Raw genomic sequence first — 23,631 nt, forward strand, 5'->3', positions numbered from 1 at the left:
ATGTTATTGCTGGCTGGGTTTTATAACAATGTATTCAAAACCAAGAAACAGAATTGTAAAAATGTACCTCTTGAGAAAAGTGTTTCATGAGCCATTTGAATTTTTTTCTGTAATAATAGTGCCCTTGGTGTCATATGTAGCTTGAATACTTAAACCACTCCAGACTTTAAAATTATGGGGTGCAGCTCTATACTTGGTAATCACAAAGGATTACTGCAATTAACTTCAATTCTGTTTTGGGACTATTTCACACTGTAATACTTAATAATACTTGTTGATAACTCTGTTACATGTGGTGTAAAATACTTAAAGGCTTATATTTTATTAGTGGAGAGTGGCTGGATAGAAATCCTTATAGTGATTTTACTACTTAGGAATCAATTTATGAAGCAATATTAGCTATAATTTTTAAATAAAGCTGCTACAACACTCTGATGACCTATTAGACCCAAGACCTTTCATCCTGCCTCTATGTTAACTTCAGAACCCCATGCATTTGGTCTTCAACAGTGCTGCACAGACATGCTGCTTTCTTTAAAGTTGCTTGGCACCAGGCCAGTGCAGATGTTCTTAGGCAAGTGATTCTGAAGTCCCTAAAAAAAAGTCTGGGAAAATAAAATTTATTACAGCTCTGAAGTTGCAAACCAAAACAAGTTTAATTATCTTATCCAGTGATCATCTGAGGTTGCTGAGATGATGTCTGTGGATTGGGAGGGAATTAACATTCACTGGATACCTACTAAGAGTCAACATTTTATCTAGAAACTTTCAAAGTCAGACATTATAAAGAGCATTTTACATAAAAGAAAATAAAGCTTAAGAGCAGCAGATGGTGCTGCTTTCTTCATTAAGAGGGCATGTGGTTGGAGTTGTTCTTTTTAGAGGAACAATACTTCTCAGGAGTTGTTTTAAGAATTAAATGATATAAATACAAATTGCACAGAATAAGGGCTCCTGGAAGTACAGTGGTATTACTATGCACCACTACTGATAACAGAGACATTCTAGATACATTATCTCTAATTCTTACAATGTTATTATGAGATTAGATATAAATATCCCTCTTTTAAAAATGAGGAGACTGAGCTCAGAAAGTTCCTTACCCAGAATTACCCAGTTAACAGGTGGCATAAAATTCCAATATAGCTCTATCTGACTCTGGACCCCATGCTCTTCCTGCTTAAACTGGAATCTACCAGAATGCAATTCACTGTATACCTGGAGGTGGGTAACATACAAACCACATACTCAGATGAAGTGGAGTGCTGTGTCTAAATAGCAATCATCTGCTACCATCCCATTACATCCATCTCCATTTATCAATCAGTTTATAGCTCTGATATTTACTATTGATCACTGGTTGCTAATTGTGTAAGTCTATCTGTCTTATACCTCCCACAACTGAATTAACATCTTGGAGCCATATTCTTCATCTCCTCTTCTGTTCTCCACAAGACTTACTCAGTGATAGCAAGAGCACAAGCAGTGTGTCTTAGTGAAATGGTCAGATTTTCTTAATATAAATGCTCTCAAAGATTCCAAGAAGAAAGGGGCTTTGAGTACTTTTTCCTCATAGAAAGATAATTCCAAAGCATATAATCCCATTCATTTTCCCTTTTAAATCCCTAGGCAAAAGGAAGAAGTGAGGGTGGTAAGTGGGAATGAAAGGAGTGAGGGATTACAGTGAGGCAAATTAACACTTTTGAGAGTGATGAATACATGTGTTATGTTGACTGTGGTGATAGCTTCATAGGTGGATACAAGTGACAAAATTGATCAAACTGTACATTTTAAATATGTGCAATTTATTGCATGCCAAGTGTGCCTCACTAAAGCTATAAAAACAGCACAGGCAGATATACAGTAAAATGGAGATGGATGCTGTCCTGGGAACAGGAAGAATGTCATAAGAGAGGATGCTACAAATAGAGAGGAGCCTTGAATGCCATGCCTGACCACGGCCATCACAGGAGAGGCACAACCAAGCAAGCACTGCAGAGGAAGCTGCTGGAAGCTCTCTGAGAACGGACTGAGGTCGACAAGCCTGGAGGCAAAAAAGAACAGTAAGGAGGCCAGTGCAAGACTATGGAGATGGAGAGAAGGTACAGGTTCACAGGTTATTTAGGAGATAGACAGATTTGGTCCCAGGCTACAGAGACACTGGAATTGAAGATTTACCTGAGTTCTGTAGCCTAAAGCAGATGTTAGAGGGATAGGAACTCTCAGAGAAAAGGTCAGTGCCACAGAGGGCCTTATGATCATTTCAGACTGACCCAGAGAAGAAGTCAGGTATCTGAGAATAAAAGATATCAACATCAGACAGGTGCATAAAACACTGCATTCTGTCTATGCATCCAGACCCCAGATTATTCAAGGGCTTATGCTTTTAGTATGATCCAAATGTCCAACAGCTGGGGAATAGGTAAGCAAACCTTGGCACCATCCAGTGGATGGGCTACCAAGTCATGGCTGAACAGGACATATGTGAAGATTATGTACACAAGAATTTTGCTAGGTAATCCAAAGCTTTTTTGATTAGAACATGATATTGTATACCCACAATGATTTTAGCAACTGTGTTAACAAGAGGGGTGAGGGGGGACCTCAAGAAATAAAGTATTGCTGAGCTGCAATGAACAAAAAATCTTTGGGCAACAGGATCGCACCTCCTCTACCAGATGCAGATTTGACAAGCCTCATTATCCACATATTCCTCCACTAGGCACAGTATAAGTTCCTCTCCATGTACCCTCACACCGAGGCTCTCCAATATGGAAAAACTATTCAGTATGCAGAATCTTTCTTAGGGTCCTGAGTTAAATCCATATACTCTTGCATATATGATCAATGAATTGGTCTTTTCTCAAGAAATTTTGGAAAAACCTATTTATTATATTTTAATTATAGACTATAAAGGCAGGACATTCGATTCATCATTTTAACATCTGAAAACAGTAGACTGGTCAAGGTAGATAGCTATGAGAGGGAAAATCCTGAAACCAGATCCCCTGAGCCAGCAGCCCACTATCACCAATGTAGTAATAATTGTTTGCTGAGACTACTGGATCAAACTGTTATCTGCTTCTGTACTGTTAAGGAACAAATGACAATCATCTGATCATGTCAAATATAAACTACCTTGGCATATTAGTGATCATTTTGCATTATGCCCCCAAAACTTTCACAGTCAACATCTACAGCTTCCACATCTCAAACCCTTTAACTATAATGTCTTCAAGAAAACTACCCTGATCTATGGTCTAGAGATGGGGAGACTTAGGGCAATGTTACTTCATGTCATCTTCAAGTCCACACATGTGATAAAAACTACAGAAAGTGAAAATAGGCATTTACCAACTTTTAGAGCAATCTGAGATTACTGCACAATCCACGCACGTGATTCTGTGTTTTATGAAGACCCTGGCCCATGATGCACTGGAAATGCAAACAAATGTTCCTTCAACACGAGTAAGAGAGTGCTTTAGGGCATTCTGGTTTGAAACAGAGAGTTAATTTAATCACTCGTTCCACTTAATGACAAAAAAGGACCCTAGTTATACAAGTTTGAATGGCTTTTATTAACTTTTGTGAGAAAAACTTTCTCAGAGTGAGGCAATTATAATAATGCTCTATTGGATCTGAAGCTTATTTCTCAATACCAGGAAGTAAACAGTGCCAGTTTGATGTTATGTAATTGCCAGTTTTACTCCTGAAAACTGTCAGAGCACAGAATTAAATGAAATAATGCTGCTGAAGGGGAAAACCACTACCAAAGTCAGCAAGATGATTCATCTGATAAAGGCTTTGGGTTTTAATTCTCCATGAAACTTTGCATTGAGATCAGACACCATAACTGAATTCTAAAACTGAACTCATGTTATGGTTTCATCATGAAAATTCTAAGTTCCAAGTTTAACAACATACCAGCTTAGAGAATCCAATGGTGAAAAGTGGAAAAACTTCCACATTCAGTGATAGTCGCTGGCCAAGCAGACCATATAGGATAAAGCTGTTAGGAATTTTAGTCTTCCTTCTTGAAGGAAAAGCAAGTAACCAACTCACATCTCATAGAAACAGAATGTTAATCTTAAGAGACATTAATTTACATCTTTGCAACTCACGTTTCTCCTGGACATACAAGTAGCCTTCCATTGTCCACTGGCTGGGTGGCCTGTAATCTTGATTGGCAGATTTCATCCTCTGCATCAATCGCTCTACCTCTTGTCGAGTACTTTCGAAATTATTCCTTGTCTTTAGTAAATAGAAACAACAATTTCATTCAGTGTTTTCTACCAGTTTTGAGGAACACTCAGTCTAAGGTTTCAAAACTACAAATGGTGCAAAGGATAACCTTGACTCTTTCAGGACTGTTCACCATATCCACCACCATCTACACTGAATCCTATGCTCTAATTTTGAACTGCTTTAGTGAAACTTTTCTGAATGACCTTCTGCATGTTTCTCTTTGAATCTGTGTATGTGTGTATGTTATCCAATTTCCCACTTAACATTATCTAGGGAACAACTTATAGCTTTACAAATATAAGATATTAATTAAAATAACATTTTATATCCCATAATACCTAAGATAAAAAAAAGCAGATACACAACAACTTAATTTGTTTTGAGGGTTAAAATAAACTCACATAATTTTGATATATGTGCCACTTATCGAGAAAAAGGTTCATCATTTTTATTCCAAACACCTCTTTGAAGAAATATCACTTACCTTGTTTTCCCAAAATCCTAACATAGTTATCAGGAGGTCAATGCATAAATTAACACATAAAAATGAAGAGGTTTCCAAGTTCTAACATCTTGTATTGTAGGAAATAATTTACTTACACCATAGCAAGTTTACTTAAGGGAAGATATAGAAAGTATATGGCTTTTCTCTATGAAAATCAATTTTGCATTCAGGTCATATTATCTCAACAATACGCACTTGGAAACATAAGAATAATCACCAACCTATGAGACAGTGATGATGACCATTTTGTTATGGCCCCTAATAAAAGATCTGAATCTCAAAGTAAAGTCAGGAAAGTTTTCTTAATTGCCACTTTTGCTGCTTTTCCCTTTGAAATATAAGGATATGAACTTTTTCCAATACTTTACCTGTCTCTTGTTCTCAAATCCCAGGAATCTTACTGCAATTGCATTTAATATGGAAATAATAAAAATACTTTGGGTTTATAAGTTTCCCTTTTAATATTTACTGAGAAAGCTCAAATGGATTCCATATTGAAAAACAATGGAATGAACTGCATGTGAAATTGATTCTGTGAGAAAATCTAGGTTAAATAAAAAGCTAAATGCAAAACACAAGTAGAATAACTGCAATTACTTATTTCTCATGGTACACTCCAAATACATATTTCTATTTGCTGAGCATCTTTACAATGGCAAAAATCAGGTAAGGAGTGAAAGGCATGCTTTTTATAGAAAATTAAGTGAAACCTTCACAAACTATTTTAGCTAGAGTACCAGACACGGTTTCAGAAATAACTCTTCATTTACACAAAATCCTCAGCAATTAAGATTTTGTTATTGGCATCATCCACTCAACGGACATGAGTTTGAGCAAACTCTGGGACATAGTGAAAGGACAGGGAGGCCTGGTGTGCTGCAGTCCAGGAGGTTGCCAAGAGTCCAGACATGACTTAGCAACCGAACAACAAATTTGATAATACAGAAAGGATTGGCTACCTTTTGAAAGTGTAACTGGTATTCAGTACATGTAAATCAGAATTCGTATAACTGCAATCAAATATTAAAAGCATTTACTGGACAACTTTACAAAGTAAACTGTCCCAGAAATAGATAGGGTGTTTTTAAATAATTCTCCCTGAAGCTTTAAAGCAGCTTTTATGGATGCTTGAAAGCCACATTTTTAGAAAACAGTAAATATCAGCTATAAAATAAACAGCTTCAGGGAGGAAAGGGACAGAGCATGAAAGTCCATTGTGAAAGTTCCTTTCACAAATATAGAAATACTGCCCTCTCAGGAAATATGCATGCCTAGGGTCACTCAGCAAAATAATGAAAATACTAGATAAAGGCAACAGTTTCCAAGGTTTCTGCACTCAGATATTTTCATTTTCATGAAATTTGGCAATATATATTTTTCAAACATGAGATTAGCTCTTATTTTAAAAAGTTAATAAATTTATTAAGTGATTTTTCTAAATGAGTGAGGCTTTATTGTACTCAGATAAGTTTTTGAAAGACTCCAAAGTTCAGCTTGGCTATAACTCAGTTGCCCTGGGATCATCTGATTAACTAAGGAGAGGCAGTGAGAACAGGTATAGTCTTACATTCTGCAAGTTGAACTGCAGCTGTTGTTTATATGGTGCAAATTCCTGGGCGAGTTCATATCCCTCGTGGTAAAAAGTAAATAAACCCTGAAGGAATGATAAAAGCTGCAAAAACAAAGAGATAAAAAATAAACCATAAAAATGTGTTTTTTAAAAGGATGATCATCAAATAAAATAAATTAGAGAAATTATATTTCATTCTAATTCCTCTAGCTAGTAAGTTTTAAATATCCTCAGCTAAGTTGGCACTAGAATTACAGATATGAAACAGAACCCATGGAACCTAATTTTTACTTCCTTTTTGGCAGACATGATTTAACTTTTAGGTCTTGTCATGGACAGTTGTCATGTTAACTACTCTTCAAATGCACTGACAAAATATTCAGGAGAGAATTAATGGGGATAAAGATGAAAATAACACAGTTCAGTTCAGTACAGTCGCTCAGTCATGTCTGACTCATTGTGACCCCATGATCAAGAGTCTTCTCCAACACCACAGTTCAAAAGCATCAATTCTTCGGTGCTTAGCTTTCTTTATAGTTCAACTCTCACATCCATACATGACTACTGGAGAAACCATAACTTTCACTAGACAGACCTTTGTTGGCAAAGTAATGTCTCTGCTTTTGAATATGCTGTCTAAGCTGGTCATAACTTTTCTTCCAAGGAGCAAGTGTCGTTTAATTTCATGGCTCCAGTCACCATCTGCAGTGATTTTGGAGCCCCTCAAAACAAAGTCTCTTACTGTTTCCATTGTTTCCCCATCTTTTTGCTATGAAGTGATGGGTCCAGATGCCATGATCTTAATTTTCCGAATGTTGAGTTTTAAGCCAACTTTTTCAGTTTCCTCTTTCACTTTCATCAAGAGGCTCTTTGGCTCTCCTTCACTTTTCGCCATAAGGGTGGTGTCATCTGCATATCTGCTGCTGTTGCTGCTAAGTCGCTTCAGTCATGTCTGACTCTGTGCGACCCCATAGACGACATCCCACCAGGCTCCTCTGTCCCCGGGATTCTCCAGGCAAGAATACTGGAGTGGGTTGCCATTTCCTTCTCCAATGCATGAAAGTGAAAAGTGAAAGTGAAGTCACTCAGTCGTGTCCAACTCTTCACGACCCCATGGACTGTATATCTGAGGTGACTGATATTGCTCCGAACAATCTTGATTCCAGCTTGTGCTTCATCCAGGCCAGCATTTCTCATGATGTACTCTGCATATAATTTAAATAAGCAGGGTGACAATATACAGCTTTGATGTACTCCTTTCCTGATTTGGAATCAGTCTGTTGTTCCATGTCCAGTTTTAACTATTGCTTCTTGACCTGCATACAGATTTCTCAGGAGGCAGGTAAGGTGGTCTGGTATTCTGATCTCTTTAAGAATTTTCCACAGTTTGTTGTGAGTCACACAGTCAAAGGCTTTGGTGTAGTCAATAAAGCAGAAGTAGATGTTTTTCTGGAACCCTGTCGCTTTTTTGATGATCCAATAGATGTTGGCAATTTGATCTCTGATTCCTCTGCCTTTTCTAAATCCAGCTTGAACATCTGGAAGTTCACAGTTCACATACTGTTGAAGCCTGGCTTGGAGAATTTTTAGCACTACTTTGCTAGTGTGTGAGATTAGTGCAATTGAGTGAGAGTTTGAGCATTCTTTGGCATTGCCTTTCTTTGGGATTGGAATGAAAACTGATATTTTCCAGTCCTGTGGCCACTGCTGAGTTTTCCAAATTTGCTGGCATATTGAGTGCAGCACTTTCTCAGCATCATCTTTTAGGATTTGAAATAGCTCAACTGGAATTCCATCTCCTCCACTAGCTTTGTTCATAGTGATGCTTCCTAAGCCCCACTTGACTTCCCATTACAGGATGTCTGGCTCTAGGTGAGTGATCACACCATCATGGCTATCTGGGTCATGAATATATTTTTTGTATAGTTCTTCTGTGTAGTCGTGCCACTCCTTTTTAATATCTTCTGCTTCTGTTAGGTCCAAATGGTAACAGGCTTCCCTGGTGACTCCGACGGTAAAGAATCTCCCTGTAATGTAGGAGACCCTGGTTTGATCCTTGGATCGGAAACATTCCCTGGAGAAAGGAATGGCTACCCACTCCAGGATTCTTGCCTGGAGAATCCCATGGACAGAGGAGTCTGTTGGGCTATACAGTTCATGGGGTCAGAGAGAGTCGGACATGACTGAGCAACTAACAGCAACTAACTAACCCTAGAAGAGATTCTAACCAGAAGTCAGAGATCAAAAATGTGCAGATGTGAGGAATACTAAACCAGTAAGCCAGAAATAAGAAGTACCCAAAGAGAACGAATAAGGATGGCCAGGTGAAATTCAGTAAAAGATCATGAGGTGGCAGTACTGGCTTATGTAATAAACAGACAGTATTTTTGCAAGCAGCAGGAAGAACTCAAAAAAGAAGCAAGAGTTGAGCAAAAACATGGAGCTAGATACAGATCTTTTCATGTAAGAGTTAAAATAAAATTTTCTTTGCAAAAGCACAATTTCCATGACCCTAGCTTTCTAATCCCACATTCATATGCACTTATTTATGATGTTTTTATTTGTAAAGAGCAGCTGTCCAAGGAGTTATCAGACATGGTCATTTATATGAAATGTTATAACTGAAAAATAATTTATTTAATTTTTTCATTTAATTTCCTGGGATTTTATTCCATATACATGTCTATCAATTCAATCTCTTCCATAACTTCTTCCTACAATAAAGTTAGAAAACACATTTGAGAAGATGCTAATATTTTTCTAATTCAAACAGCATAACGTGTCTGTAAACTTTTATTTTATATGAGGAAAGAAACACAGTTTGAAATCATCTTATATGTGAATAATATCCTGTCATTTCCTCTGTCTGGGGAAGAAGGAGGATTCAGTCAAGCATCAATTGGTATGTGTGTTATGATTTCCAACAGTTAAATACTGGTTCTGCAATGATCTAATGCTTCTCTTCCTAAACAAGTTAACTTCTTACAAAATCATACACGTTTTGGAAAGCATATACTTTCGAATTGGTGTTAAGTTGTTACATTTTAAGGAATTTCCTTTATTTGTTCAACAGTTCCTGATGATGTGTCAAAATACATTGTCTGTAATTTTAGAATTATTTTATGCTGTCAATTTAATATCAACAAATAATTATTAGGGAAACTAAAGATTTAATAGATAACCCTTTATTAAAAGGATGCTACATACATTTATTAAATTATTCAATAATATAAGATAAATAGTCTGTACATATTGGGACACAATTTAAAAGAACTGTATCTTAAAATAGTATTAAAAAACCTTTAATTAACCATGGCATAGATATGTAAATTTAGAGATTTTCAGAGACAAAATAAGAAAAAGCCTTTGAGGTATATACTTAGGCAAGAGTAGCCTTCTAAATATTTGCATAGTAGTTATGAATTTTGTTTCATTTCTTAATGTTTATACTGTCTTACTAGGAACTGGATATCATAAAAGAAAGACACTATTGTAATATTATGCAAAGTATAGAGAATTCAACTTACAAAGGAGATACTTTAAGAACATCTGCAATAAATATTCCGTTAAGACACCCAATTCCTTGAGATACATTTCCTACTGGCAACTTCTGGTAAAATTCAGATTTGCTTAGTCGTAAACAAGTATGTTTTAATCTCACAGTGCATGCTGAGAACCCACTAGGGAAAGGACAGTTCTTTAGGGTGTAGAAGAAAATTATATACAAAGAGTTATCCACCTTTTACTTTTGTTCCACATCTACTCTGAAAGCAGTATTTGAGAAAGTTTAATCAAGACAGCATGTATTACATAATTGCCTCTAGGTGGTGGCAAAGTTAAATGTTTAGTTCATTTTATCCTTAACAAATTCCATGATGCTACATCAAGGAAACTTAACAGGACAGCCTGACAGTTTAGGAATTGCATTTCCCCTGTGTCACTTTCTTTGTTCAATGTGCCTGGGTGGGTGCAGTGGTAGGAAAAAGATTATTGTCTCAGCTTACCTTAAAGTAAACCTGACATTTAAAATGATAATATCAATAACAATAAGCCAGTATGTAGATTAGGTTTTAATATTAAGGCACTTTTACCATCAAGAAAAACTCATATAGCACTTTATCATTCCCAAGGGTTTTAGAATCAATTTACCTCACCACTGCAACAAACTGACCAAATATAAAAACTGATACTGCATTTATAGATGAAAAATCATTTGTGACATCGTACAGGAGACACGGATCAAGACCATCCCCATGGAAAAAAGGCAAAATGACTGTCAGAGGAGGCCTTACAAATAGCTGTGAAAAGAAGAGAAGAGAAAAGCAAAGGAGAAAAGGAAAGATAAAAGCATCTGAATGCAGAGTTCCAAAGAATAGCAAGGGGAGATTAAAAAAAAAGCGTTCCTCAGTGATCAATGCAAAGAAATAGAGGAAAACAACAGAATGGGAAAGACTAGAGATCTCTTCAAGAAAATTAGAGATACCAAAGGAATATTTCATGTAAAGATGGGCTCGATAAAGGACAGAAATGGTATGGACCTAACAGAAGCAGAAGATATTAAGAAGTGGTGGTAAGAATACACAGAAGAACTGTACAAAAAAGATCTTCACGACCCAGGTAATCAAGATGGTGTGATCACTCACCTACAGCCAGACATCCTGGAATGCAAAGTCAAGTGGGCCTTAGAAAGCATCACTACGAACAAAGCTAGTGGAGGTGATGGAATTCCAGTTGAGCTATTTCAAATCCTGAAAGATGATGCTGAGAAAGTGCTGCACTCAATATGCCAGCAAATTTGGAAAGCTCGGCAGTAGCCACAGGACCAGAAAAGGTCAGTTTTCATTCCAATCCCAAAGAAAGGCAATGCCAAAGAATGCTCAAACTACCACACAATTGCACTCATCTCACATGCTAGTAAAGGCATGCTCAAATTGTCCAAGCCAGGCTTCAGCAATACGTGAACTGTGAACTTCCAGATGTTCAAGCTGGATTTAGAAAACCAGAGATCAAATTGCCAACATCCGCTGGATCATGGAAAAAGCAAGAGAGTTCCAGAAAAACATCTATTTCTGCTTTCTTGACTATGACAAAGCCTTTGACTGTGTGGATCACAATGAACTGTGGAAAGTTCTCAAAGAGATGGGAATATCAGACCACCTGAACTGCCTCTTGAGAAACCTGTATGCAGGTCAGCAAGCAACAGTTAGAACTGGACATGGAACAACAGACTGGTTTCAAACAGCAAAAGGAATATGTCGAGGCTGTATATTGTCACCCTGCTTATTTAACTTCTATGCAGAGTACATCGTGAGAAATGCTGGGCTGGAAGAAGCACAAGCTGGAATCAAGATTGCTGGGAGAAATATCAATAACCTCAGATATGTAGATGACACCACCCTTATGGCAGAAAGTGAAGAAGAACTAAAGAGCCTCTTGATGAAAGTGAAAGAGGAGAGTGAAAAAGTTTGCTTAAAGCTCAACATTCAGAAAATGAAGATCGTGGCATCTGGTCCCATCACTTCATGGCAAATAGATGGGGAAACAGTGTCAGACTTTATTTTGGGGGGCTCCAAAAATCACTGCAGATAGTGACTGCAGCCATGAAATTAAAAGACGCTTACTCCTTGGAAGAAAAGTTATGACCAACCTAGATAGCATATTCAAAGGCAGAAACATTACTTTGCCAACAAAGGTCCATCTAGTCAAGGCTATGGTTTTTCCAGTGGTCATGTATGGATGCGAGAGTTGGACTGTGAAGAAAGCTGAGCACCGAAGAATAGATGCTTTTGAACTGTGGTGTTGGAGAGTCTTCTTGAGAGTCCCTTGGACTGCAAGGAGATCCAACCAGTCCATCCTAAAGGAGATCAGTCCTGGGTATTCATTGGAAGGACTGATGCTAAAGCTGAAACTCCAGTACTTTGGCCACCTGATGCGAAGAGTTGTCTCATTGGAAAAAACTCTGATGCTGGGAGGGATTGGGGGCAGGAGGAAAAGGAGATGACAGAAGATGAGATGGCTGGATGGCATCACCAACTCGATGGACATGAGTTTAACTCAACTCCAGGAGTTGGTGATGGACAGGGAGGCCTGGCGTGCTGTGATTCATGGGGTCACAAAGAGTCAGACACGACTGAGTGACTGAACTGAACTGAACTGAATCATTTAGCAAAACCCATAGCAAGTCAGCAAAGGAATAGCTTATTCACAATTTTTCAGCTGATTAATCACCAGGTCACAGCTTAGTTGGCAAAGAATCTACCTGCAATGCAGGAGACCCTGGTTCTATTCCTGGGTTGGGAAGATCCGCTGGAGAAGGGATAGGTTACCCAGTCCAGTGTTCTTGGGCTTCCCTTGTGGCTCAGTTGGTAAAGAATCCGTCTGCAATGTTAGAGAGCTGGGTTCTATCACAGAGTTGGGAAGATCTCCTGGAGAAGGGAAAGGCTACCCACTCCAGTACTCTTGCCTGGAGAATCCCATGGGCAGAGGAGCCTGTTGTGCTACAGTCCATGGGGTTGCAGAGTCAGACACAACCAAGTGACTTCACTTTCACTTTTCACTTTTCTGCATTGGAGAAGGAAATGGCAACCCACTCCAGTACTCTTGCCTGGAGAATCCCAGGGATGGGGGAGCCTGGTGGGCTGCCGTCCATGGGGTCGCAGAGAGTCGGGTACGACTGAAGCAACTTAGCAGCAGCAGCTAGCATGGGAGTGAGGAGCATGCCTCTGAAGCAATCTGGAGTAATTTTAGTAATTTCACATGACTGATGCCCAAACTGGGCAGAACTAGAATAATGAACACAGTGTGATACTGGAACAAGGACAGACATACACATCAATTGAAGAGAACTAAGAGTCTAGAAATAAACTCAGATATCTATGAACAACTTGTTTTTAACAAGGGTGCCAAGATCATACAATGTGTAAAGAATGGTCTTTACAACAAAGAATTCTTAGACCACTGAAGAGCCACATGGAAACGAATGGAGTTGGATGCCTACCTCAGACCACAGACAAAAACTAATTAAAATTGTGTGAACTGAAGAGCATGTGTATTACATCCCAGTAAGAGTGTTTTTTAAAAATACAAACACTTCTCATAAACAGAGCATCGTAATGTACTAAAAGAGATCAAAGTCTGATACAGATGTCTACATCTGGCCACTGAAATCTCCAAGAAGACTGGAAAACTAGAGCACAGGTAAGGCATAAATTTTCATCCTGTACACGTGTCTGGCCTAGAAGATAATCCTGCAGTCTTTGCTATTCTTTACTTGGAGGAAAACAGAGAGAAAAATCACAAGGGATAGCTTCTGAATGACCACAGAGTACTTTAAGTCTAATGTATAGACTGAATGGGAATGAAAAAGTATCAATATCTAATGCAATGAATGAGAAAACCGAAGGAAAAAGAGTCATGGCTGGAAAGTGGTCAGTCAATGTGGCATTGGGGGACAACTTGTCAAAGAGGGTAATAATCAGAGAAGCTGTGTTGTTGCAAAGTTGCCAAGTCCTATCTGACTCTTCAACCTCAAGAACAGCAGCACACCAAGCTTCCCTGTCCTTCACCATCTGCTGGAGTTTCCACAAACTCATGTCCACTGAGTCAGTGATGCTATCTAACCATCTCATCCTCTGCAGCTCCCTTCTCTTGCCCTCAATCTTTCCCAGCCCACGGTCTTTTCCAATGAGTCGGCTCTTCACATCAGGTGGCCAAAGTATTGGAGCTTCAGCTTCAGTCCTTTCAATGCATATTCAGAGTTGATTTCCTTTAGGAATGATTGGTTTGATCTCTCTGCTGTCCAAGGGACTCTCAGGAGTCTTCTCCAACACCACAATTCAATAGCATCATTTCTTTGGTGCTCAGACTTCTTTATGGTCCAATTCTCACATCTGTTCATGACTAATGGAAAAACCATAGCTTTGACTATATTGACCTTAGTCAGCAAAATGATATCTCTGCTCTTTAATACGCTGTCTAGGTTTGTCATAGATTTTCTTCCAAGGAACAAGCGTTTTTTAATTTCATGACTGCAGTCAACCATCCACAGTGATTTTGAAGTCCAAAAAAAATAAAGAAAGAAAGTGAAGTCACTCAGTCATGTCCAACTCTTTGTGACCCCATGGACTGTAGCCCACCAAGATCCTCGGTCCATGGGATTTTCCAGGCATGAATAGTGGAGTGGGTTGCCACTTCCTTCTCCAGGAGACCTTCCTGACCCAGGGATCAAACCTGGATCTCCCGCATTGTAGGTAGACACTTTACCATCTGAGCTACCAGGGAAGCCATTTTAAATAAATTAAAAAAAAAAATAAAATAAAATCTGTCACCGTTTCTACTTTCTCCCCATCTATTTGTCATGAAGTGTCATGGGACTGGATGCCATGATCTACATTTTTTGAATGCTGAGTTTTAATCGAGCTTTTTCACTCTCTTCTTTCGCCTTCATCAATAATAGGCTATTTAGTTCCTCTTTGCTTTCTGCCACTGGGGTGTTAGCAACTGCATAACTGACGTTGTTGATACTTTTCCCAGCAGTCTTGATTCCAGCTTGTGCTTCATCTAGCCCAGCATTTCTCATGATGTACTCTGCAGAGAAGTTAAATAAGCAGGGTGACAATATACAGCCTTGACATACTCCTTTCCCAATTTGGAACCAGTCTGTGGTTCCATTCCAGTCCTAACTGTTGCTTCTTGACCTGCATACAGATTTCTCAGGAGGCAGGTCAGGTGGTCATATTTCCATCTCTTGAAGAAGTTTCCACAGTTTATTGTGATCCACACAGTCAAAGGTTTTAGCATAGTCAATGAAGCAAAAGTAGATGTTTTTCTGGGACTCTCTTGCTTTTTCCATGATCCAGCGGATGTTGGCAATTTGATATCTGGTTCCTCTGCCTTTTCTAAATCCAGCTTCAACATCTGGAAGTTCTTGGTTTACCTACTGCTGAAGCCTGGCTTGGAGAATTTTCAGCATTTTTTGCTAGCATGTGAGATGAGTGCAATTGTGCAGTAGTTTGAACATTATTTGGCATTGCCTTTCTTTGGGATTGGAATGAAAACTGACCTTTTCTAGTCCTGTGGCCACTGCTGAGTTTTCCAAATTTGCTGACATATTGAATGCAGCACTTTCACAGCATCATCTTTTAGGATTTTCAATAGCTCAGCTGGAATTCCATCACCTCCACTAGATTTGTTTGTAGTAATGCTTCCTAAAGCCCACTTTACTTCAGACTCCATGATGTCTGGCTCTAGGTGAGTGACCATACCATTGTGGTTATCTGGTCATTATGTCCTTTTATGTATAGTTCTTCTGACACTTGTATTCTTGCCACCTCTTCTTAATCTCTTCTGCTTCTGTTAGATCCTTGCCTTTTCTGTCCTTTGTTGTGCTCATCTTTGCACAAAATGTCCCCTTGGTATCTCCAATTTTCTTGAAGAGCTCTCTCATCTTTCCCACTCTAATACTCTGTGACAGTGTGCAGGATTCTCAATGTGGTGGCTTCTCTTGTTGCAGGGCACCAGCTCTAGACTCAAGGGCTCAGCCGTTCTGGTGCACGGGCTTAGTTGCCCCATGGCCCGTTGGATCTCCCAGAGCAGAGACTGAACACATATTCCCTGCATTGGCAGGTGTATTCTTAACCACTGGACCACCAGGGAAGTCAATGAAAAAAGTATGGAAGAACAAATGAATGAATGAATGAACAGATATGAACACAGATTCAAGTAATTTAAAAAGCCAAAACTTTCTGAAGTCATGGGTATATATTGCCTCAGCAGTGAAGACTCACTGGAGTTACTAAAGATGAATTTCTAATATTTCAAGGGGATGCAATTCAGATGAAACAGATAGGGCTGAAACTTCTTTGGAAAGAAACAAGGCAATAAGGAATAGTCAGCTTATCTTTTCAACTAAATGGGAATGAAGAAGGTAATGTGGCCATCAATGTGATAAAATCCAGCAGAAGCTATGTTTAGACCAGGCCTTTACATGATGGATTTCTAAAATTAAGTATAAGAGATCAGTCAGTTAAATAGATAGAATGCATTTTTCTGACTTCTCCAAAATTCTTCATGGTCTAACAGTCACTGCAAACTTCAAACTTTCAGTAACAGTACCTAGAACTAAATCCAAAGGCCAAGAAGCTTTTATTTAAATGTATGCAACCTGAGGAGAGCTTTATTGTTTCATTTTTATAGAATGACTGCACTTAGATTTTCAGCAGAATAGAAATCTAATTTTTAGTCCTACAATGTCTTTTTAAAAAAAATAATACTGTCTTATTTTCTCACTTTAATCTACTCTAAATTTTCTATACTAAGGTTAACCAAGGACCTGAATGTCTACATACTATCTGATAGACCTTTTTAACTTAGCAAGTAGTTGTTTAGTTTCAAAATTATTCACATCTATTAGAAAAGCTAAAAAGCATTTTATAAGTATACTTCATCATATAATAAGCTAAAGAGCTAAAGCATGTTAACTAAATTACCTTAGATTTTTTTCAGAAAATGATTTAAAAATAAATTTAACAGTCTAAGGGATGAGTATTAAAAGGAGCATGCTTCAGTTTATATTTAATTGCTTATTTTCACTTTTCCACGTGACGTTTAAACATAATACAAAAAGACTGAAGTCTAAAAAAATAAAGTTAAAATGTTCTTATAGAATTTAGATGCATATTTTAAAGCATGTTAAAATTAAAAATGTGGTTTTGAAAAAGCTTTATCTGGCTTTGAAGCACACTGATAAATGACTCATCAATATTCTTTTCTTATCTAGTGATAACAGTCCACGTGCAAGCTCACACTAGCTTATTGATGCTTATGACGAACCAGGTACATTGTGTATTACCTGCATCAGATGTGACAATTCTGTGAACTACACACAAAGTTTATCCCCGACTGACAGATAAAAACCTGAGGATCACAGAATTGGAAAAGCATTCCAAATTCACAGAGCTGCAAGGCTGAAGCCAAATTTCAACTTATAGTCACTAAGCCATTATACTTTGTCTCTACATGAAAAGTGGCCAGTTTCCTGTGGCCTCGGGAGACAACTTAAAACAGAATTATGAAAGAAGGATGGAAGAACAAGTGAATGAATGAACAGATATGTGCATGGACTCAATCATCTTTACCAAAGTGAAGAAAAATCTCTTCTTTTCTTCTTCTAATGTTTGAGGAATTAAAATAGCTTTACAGTCCAGTTTTCTAGGGTCATCCATTTTATTTGGTCAGAGCAAGCAATAAGAACTAACTTTTGTAACGAAGCAGTCCTTAAGGCTGTTGGCAGTATGAAATAGTTAACTCTGGACTTGGGTTCTGGCTTCCTGGTTCTCCCTCTCTTTAGGTTTGTGACCTCAGGCAACTAATATTCTTTCTGTGACTTAAGTTTCTCATCTTGAAGGATAAAAACTACCAATAATAAAGCCATGGTGTGGTTCACATGGGAGAATGCGGAAAACACAGGACACAGAGTAGTTGCTCACAAAACTCTAGTCCCAACTATGTACGCTTGCGGGATACAGTCAAAACATCCACCAACTGCAGCTGAATGAACCGTAAGGGAGTTAAGTTATAAAAAGATTATTTTGGTTTTCTGAGCCACAAACTTCATGTTCCATAACAGACTTTCAAGACAGGGTATTCAACTCTCTTATGTAGGCTGTTCATGTTCAGCTACTTCTCAAGGTTTTTCTCCTAATCCCTCAAAATTCTCATAAAATCTGGGCAACTCTGAGAAATAGGAGGATCTTACAATCAAGAATCAGGAAATCATATTTCTCCCTCTCTGATCTCTTCTCCCCCATTACAGACCTGAACTCACATATCTTGTTGGCAAATCTGAAAGAACACAGTCTAGCACTGCTAGACAGAAATATAACACAAACCACAAAGGCAAACGAATGTGAAAATTTTGATTTTCTAGTAGTCACAAGAAACTTAAACCAAGCAAAATTTAATATTTTATACAGTGTATTCCAAAGATTACAATTTCAACATGTAATAAATATAAAAGGATTTAATGATATTTCTTTAAAAAAGAAAGGCTTTCTTTTTTGTACTAAGCCTTTGCAATCTAGTATGTGTTTCAGGTTTGGAGCACATCTTAATCTACACTAGTCTCATTTCATGGGTTTGACAGTCATACATAAGTAGTTGCTACCACACTGAGTAGTGCGAGTCTAGAGATCATGAATTAGCTACCATTGCATTCCAAATAAACTATGATAAACAGGGGGAAAAGGCCATTAAAATCATATAACTATTGGAGAACTGAGTTTAAAAAGCTGGCTTTCTGTATACTTCAAAAGCAGTAATTTATAAAAAATTTATAAATGCCCCTCTTTTCGCATATATTAGACCCAGATTCTCCTAAGAATAACGAAGCTGTAGGAACATCCTTTCCTGGTACCACCTGAATATTCTGTAGACATTTTATCATAAGTACAAGTTGACCCTTAAACAATGTGGTAATGAAGGATGCCTATATGCTTATATGCATGTGTGTGCACACAACACACACACACACACCTTTTGGAACTCTGTGTAAAACTTTACAGACCAGTTGTGGCATCTGTTGCTCTGCATCCGCAGACCCAACCAACCCACAGACTGTTTAGTACTGTGGTAATTATTGAAAAACATCCACATATAAGTGGGATCCACACCGTTCAAAGTTGTATTGTTCAAAGGTCAACTATAAGAGGATCTTGACGTTAATTGAAATCATGGAAAATTAGTCTCAAATGATCATCATAAAGTAAGAATATTATTTAATGGGAATCAACAGGACTATTTATATTTTCTACTTGCTATCACAGCATCTGTTTAAGTCGCACCCCTAAAGTACTTTGCTTTACTCTAATGCTTTTTTGTCAAACAAATCTCAGCTAAACTAGCATAGATTGCTTCATTTCTTCAATATAAAGCTTTACACAACAGGAATTGGATTTCTGCAGGAAATAACCTTCAAAGATATTAAAGTATCCTCATGTGTTTTTATCTTTATAGCTCCTGGGGGCTTTGTTTTTGAAATCTTAAAGGCTTTTTTCCTCTAAATTAATTTGTAAATGTATAACCTAAAGAGCAGCAACCCCATGTTCTAGTGCTCCCGTTTCTATTCTTCTCAGTACGGGGGTGGAAATTAAGTAAAATCCCATGGATGAGACTTTGTGGCTGGAAATGGAATGAGACTAAACTGACAGCACTATTTGGTTTGGCCAGACATTCTAATAAGAAAAATCCAGCAGCCAGGAAAATATTTTGGAAGAAGAACAAATTTAACATCGACCTTGACTGTGGTGTCACCAGAAAGGCATGCATTACAGAAGACTTATCAGACCATCCCAGTATGGGATACCACAGAGGGAAGGAAGAAACATTTCAGTTGAAGGACAGTTTCCACTTCTCTACCTGTATTGTCACATGAATTCACAAATACTTAGCATTCCTTCTGTGACCTGTGAGCAAATGATTTTATAACCTTTTCCTTATATTACCTGATGTCATCTTACAGAATGGTCTGGTTCACTGTTCCCAGACAGGATGGGCTATAAAAGAATCTTGGATGGGGAAACGGGCTACACGCGTGCCTCTTCAGAGGAGAGAGTTACTACAGCTGTGGAAGGATCATTCCAGGTGCGAGGAAGACCCGCACAGCAGATGAGCAGAGTATCTGCAGGGAATGGGAACACACAAGGAAGGAGGGTGATGGGAAAGTACCAGAACTAATGGGGGCACTCTAACAAAGAGCTGACATTCAGAAATCCCAAGGGGCAGGCCAGATGGGGAAGTGTGCCAACAAGGAGACAGGCTTCAAAACCCATGATACGACTCAGAGGCAGGACCTACTCCATGAGAAGAGGAGTAGGAATTTTAAGAATTAGTCATCTTCCTTGACGATCGCTTGTCAAGCTGACCATATGTCCAAGAATCCCAGCTGAGTTTCAGAAAGCCAAGTAAAAGTTTATCAGACCCCAAAGGATCTGCTAAATAAGAGGCTATCAATTCAAACTAGGGGGTTTAAGGACTTAGTGTTTGGAAACAGAACTTGGAGTCAAGGCTGTCATTACAGTGAAAGTTGCTCAGTCGTGTCCGATTCTTTGCGATCCCATGGATCCCATGGATCCTATACAGTCCATGGACATTTCCAGGCCAGAATACTGGAGTGGGTAGCCTTTCCCTTTTCCAGGGGATCTTCCCAACCCAGGGATCGAACCCAGGTCTCCCACGTTGCAGGTGGATTCTTTACCAACTGAGCTATATAAAGTTAAATTCTTGAGCCTGTGGTGTGGTCTTCAGTCCCTTAAAGCGTTGGAGGTGAAGGGTTGGTCTTGGAAACTTGTGAAGTGGCCAGCAGAAAGGCAGGTGGCTCTAGCTGAAGGGACAGGAGTGAAGCAGGGGTACAGAGCCAGGCAGGGGCTAAGACTCTACCTGGACTCTTCTCTGTCCCAGTTTCCCATCACCTTTAGGTAATCATTGATGGGTTTTCATCAGGAAATAAAATTTCCAAATATATTTAGAAATGTATCTCCCCTTCTCCCTATCGTCCACTAAATTAGAAATAGGGTATTTTATTGCTCATAATAAGTAGTTTTTTTTTTTAATAAACTGACATAGGAAGAAAAGATGGATTAAATTATATATTTGATTTCTTATATATTTTATGATCAATACCCTATCATCTTGACTATAGAACTTACCCTTATTCAGTCACAGATGATTCCTCATGAAAATGCCTATTCAGGCAATATTGTAATATATTAAGGTATTACTTGGGAAAAAATGCCAAGAAAACGAAGTAAGTTTATAAAGACCAGCCACCTGTTCTTTTCTGCAATGCAGTTTACATTAGGGAATCCATTACTTTTTACACTCACTTAAGAAAATAAATGACTTCACTGGAAAGTCAGGCAGGTCCCCGCCTTGTAAGGAAGCAGAGTGGAACAAAGGAAGAAATACAGCCTTACCTTCTCTCCCTTCAACTAAAGGTTTGATAAATGGGTCACTGTAGTGGTGAGGTGTTTTCCTTTAGGTGTATGTACTATACATGCTTTAATGTTAAATTTTAGGCTTTTTAAATCAACAGGCTATTTCAGAGCAGTGCTAGATTTACAGAAAAGCTGAACAGAAATTAGAGCTCACCACCCACCCTGGCCCTTAGCCACACGGGCTCCCATTATTAACACCTTGCATCAGTGCAGCACATGGGTTACAAAATGATAACCCAGTACTGACATATTATTATGAAGGTTCATAGTTACATTACAGTTCACTCCTGGTATTGTACCTGCTACACACGTTTTGACAAATGTATAATGAATAACATGTATCTACCATTACAGTGTCCCATAGATTAGGGCATTTCATTGCCCTAAAGTGCTCCATGCTCCACCTACATACTCTCCCATGCTTCTCTCTCCTTTTATTTTTAAAAACCATAATTGTCAACAGAAAAAAACTGCAAATTTTTCTTAGAAGGTGTATTATAGCTACTATTATTATACAGAAAATAGATCTTACCGGTTCGACAAATTCAAACTTCTTTTTTTCCTGAACCTCTTGAATTTTAAAGACGTATTCTAGTGATGACTCATAGAAGTTCTGATGTTCTCGGTCAACCTGTGTATCTGCCTAAAAAGCACACAAAGGCAAATCATGACATAGAGAGTGATTATTGAAGGTTCTGTGTTAGAGAGGGAATCAAATATTATTCTGCTCTGAAACCTTTTTTAAAAATTAAGTCCTACAAAAAGTTTGAATATAGCAATTGTATCTTGGGAATACAAAGATTAGGAAAACACAGTCTTTGTCCAAGAGAGCTTATAGTATATGGAATGGGAAGAAAATGCACATACGCACACACACACACACACACTCACACACACAGAGCAAACATACAACATTCATTAAATTAAAAATGATTATAAAACGGTACACAAATCTATATGAAAATCTAAGCAATCACAAAAGAGAGTCTAAATTCTGGAAAAAGAATGGTGGTGTTCTGAGTTGGATCTTAAGATGAATAACTGGCCATGAGTAGTCAAATATAACAAAGGGGTCACTCCCATGAAAATGTAAAGAGGCATGAAAAAGTCTGACAGAGTCTGCCTTCAGAGTAGTGGAGGGAAGGAGGCAGAGGCAAGGCTGGAATAACACTACAAAAGATCCTGAAAACTGCATGTGGTGGTTTAGTCACTAAGTCGTGTCCAACTCTTAGAACCCCATGGACTGCAGCCTGCCAGGCTCCTCTGTCCATGGGATCCTCCAGGAAATAATGCTGGAGTGGGTTGCCATTTCCTTCTCCAGGGGATCTTCCTGACCCAGGAATTGAACCCAGGTTTCCTGCATTGCAGGCAGATTCTTTACCACCTGGGCAATGAGGGAAGCCCCGAAAACTGCATAATGTCTTGATTTAATTGAGGAAGAATCATCTCAGAATATTCAACAGCAGGCTTTCCTGGTGGTTCGGACAGTAAAGAATCCACCTGCAATGTGGGAGACCTGGGTTCGACTCCTGGGTTGAGAAGATTCCCTGGAGGAGGACATGGCAACCCACTCCAGTATTCTTGCCTGGAGAATGCCCATGGACAGAGGAGCCTGGCGGGCTGCAGTCCACGGGGTTGCAAAGAGTTGGACACAACTGAGTGACTAAGCACACACATTATAGAGATAATACTGGTAGCAGAGTTCCCAAAGCAGAGGTTCTAAGCAATGACTCATGCTGCAACAACGCTGTGCCCATTCTCTTCCCTCTTCTATGCTCATCATCATCCTCGCATGCTGTCTTTAGAACTGACTGGTTCAGTAAAAAGGCATGATTTTACCTTACTTTCATTGCCCAACTACACTACTACTCACTGCCAGCTGAGATTAGTAAAGGCAGATGAGTAGAATGGCCTCTCCAGAATACTAAGTATCTGCCAGCGACAATTTGGGAATAGGACACTGCTTTGGAGCCATCTTACACTGATAATTTAACAAACAAAAGCTTAAAGAAAGATAAAATTAGGTTTTCTGGCTTTGACAGCATAGCATCTTAAAACTTCATTTGAAAGAAGGACTTTTAAAAATACTTACATAATTAAAAATAACCCAATAAGTAGTTCATTAGTGATGGATAAACTTGAGAATTCCAGGTTTATAGACTAATATATCAGAAAGTGAAAGTGTCAGTCATGCAGTTGTGTCCAACTCTTTGCAGACCCCGTGGACTATATAGCCCACCAGGCTCCTCTGTCCATGGGATTTTCCAGGCAAGAGTACTGGTGTGGGCTGCCATTGCCTTCTCCAGGGGATGTTCCTGACC

At 38.6% G+C, this 23,631-nt stretch overlaps 1 protein-coding gene across 7 annotated transcripts in view; it reads right to left on the reverse strand.

Annotated features, from left to right (window-relative positions):
* Positions 1-23,631, reverse strand: part of ARHGAP42 (Rho GTPase activating protein 42) — a 353,084-nt gene that overhangs the window by 62,891 nt on the left and 266,562 nt on the right. For 6 of the 7 annotated variants that reach the window (XM_055547592.1, XM_055547593.1, XM_055547594.1 and 3 more), the window contains 3 exons: positions 21,843-21,953; positions 6,318-6,422; positions 4,122-4,251 (listed from right to left, as the gene is read on the reverse strand). In XM_055547592.1, the coding sequence (XP_055403567.1) occupies positions 4,122-4,251; positions 6,318-6,422; positions 21,843-21,953 (346 nt within the window). Of the gene's footprint in view, positions 1-4,121; positions 4,252-6,317; positions 6,423-21,842; positions 21,954-22,985; positions 23,126-23,631 lie in introns of those variants that run through there. The other variant, XM_055547597.1, reaches the window with a different exon arrangement.

Source organism: Bubalus kerabau, chromosome 15 (genome assembly GCF_029407905.1).
Source record: "Bubalus kerabau isolate K-KA32 ecotype Philippines breed swamp buffalo chromosome 15, PCC_UOA_SB_1v2, whole genome shotgun sequence".
NCBI classification, from domain to species: Eukaryota; Metazoa; Chordata; class Mammalia; order Artiodactyla; family Bovidae; genus Bubalus; species Bubalus kerabau.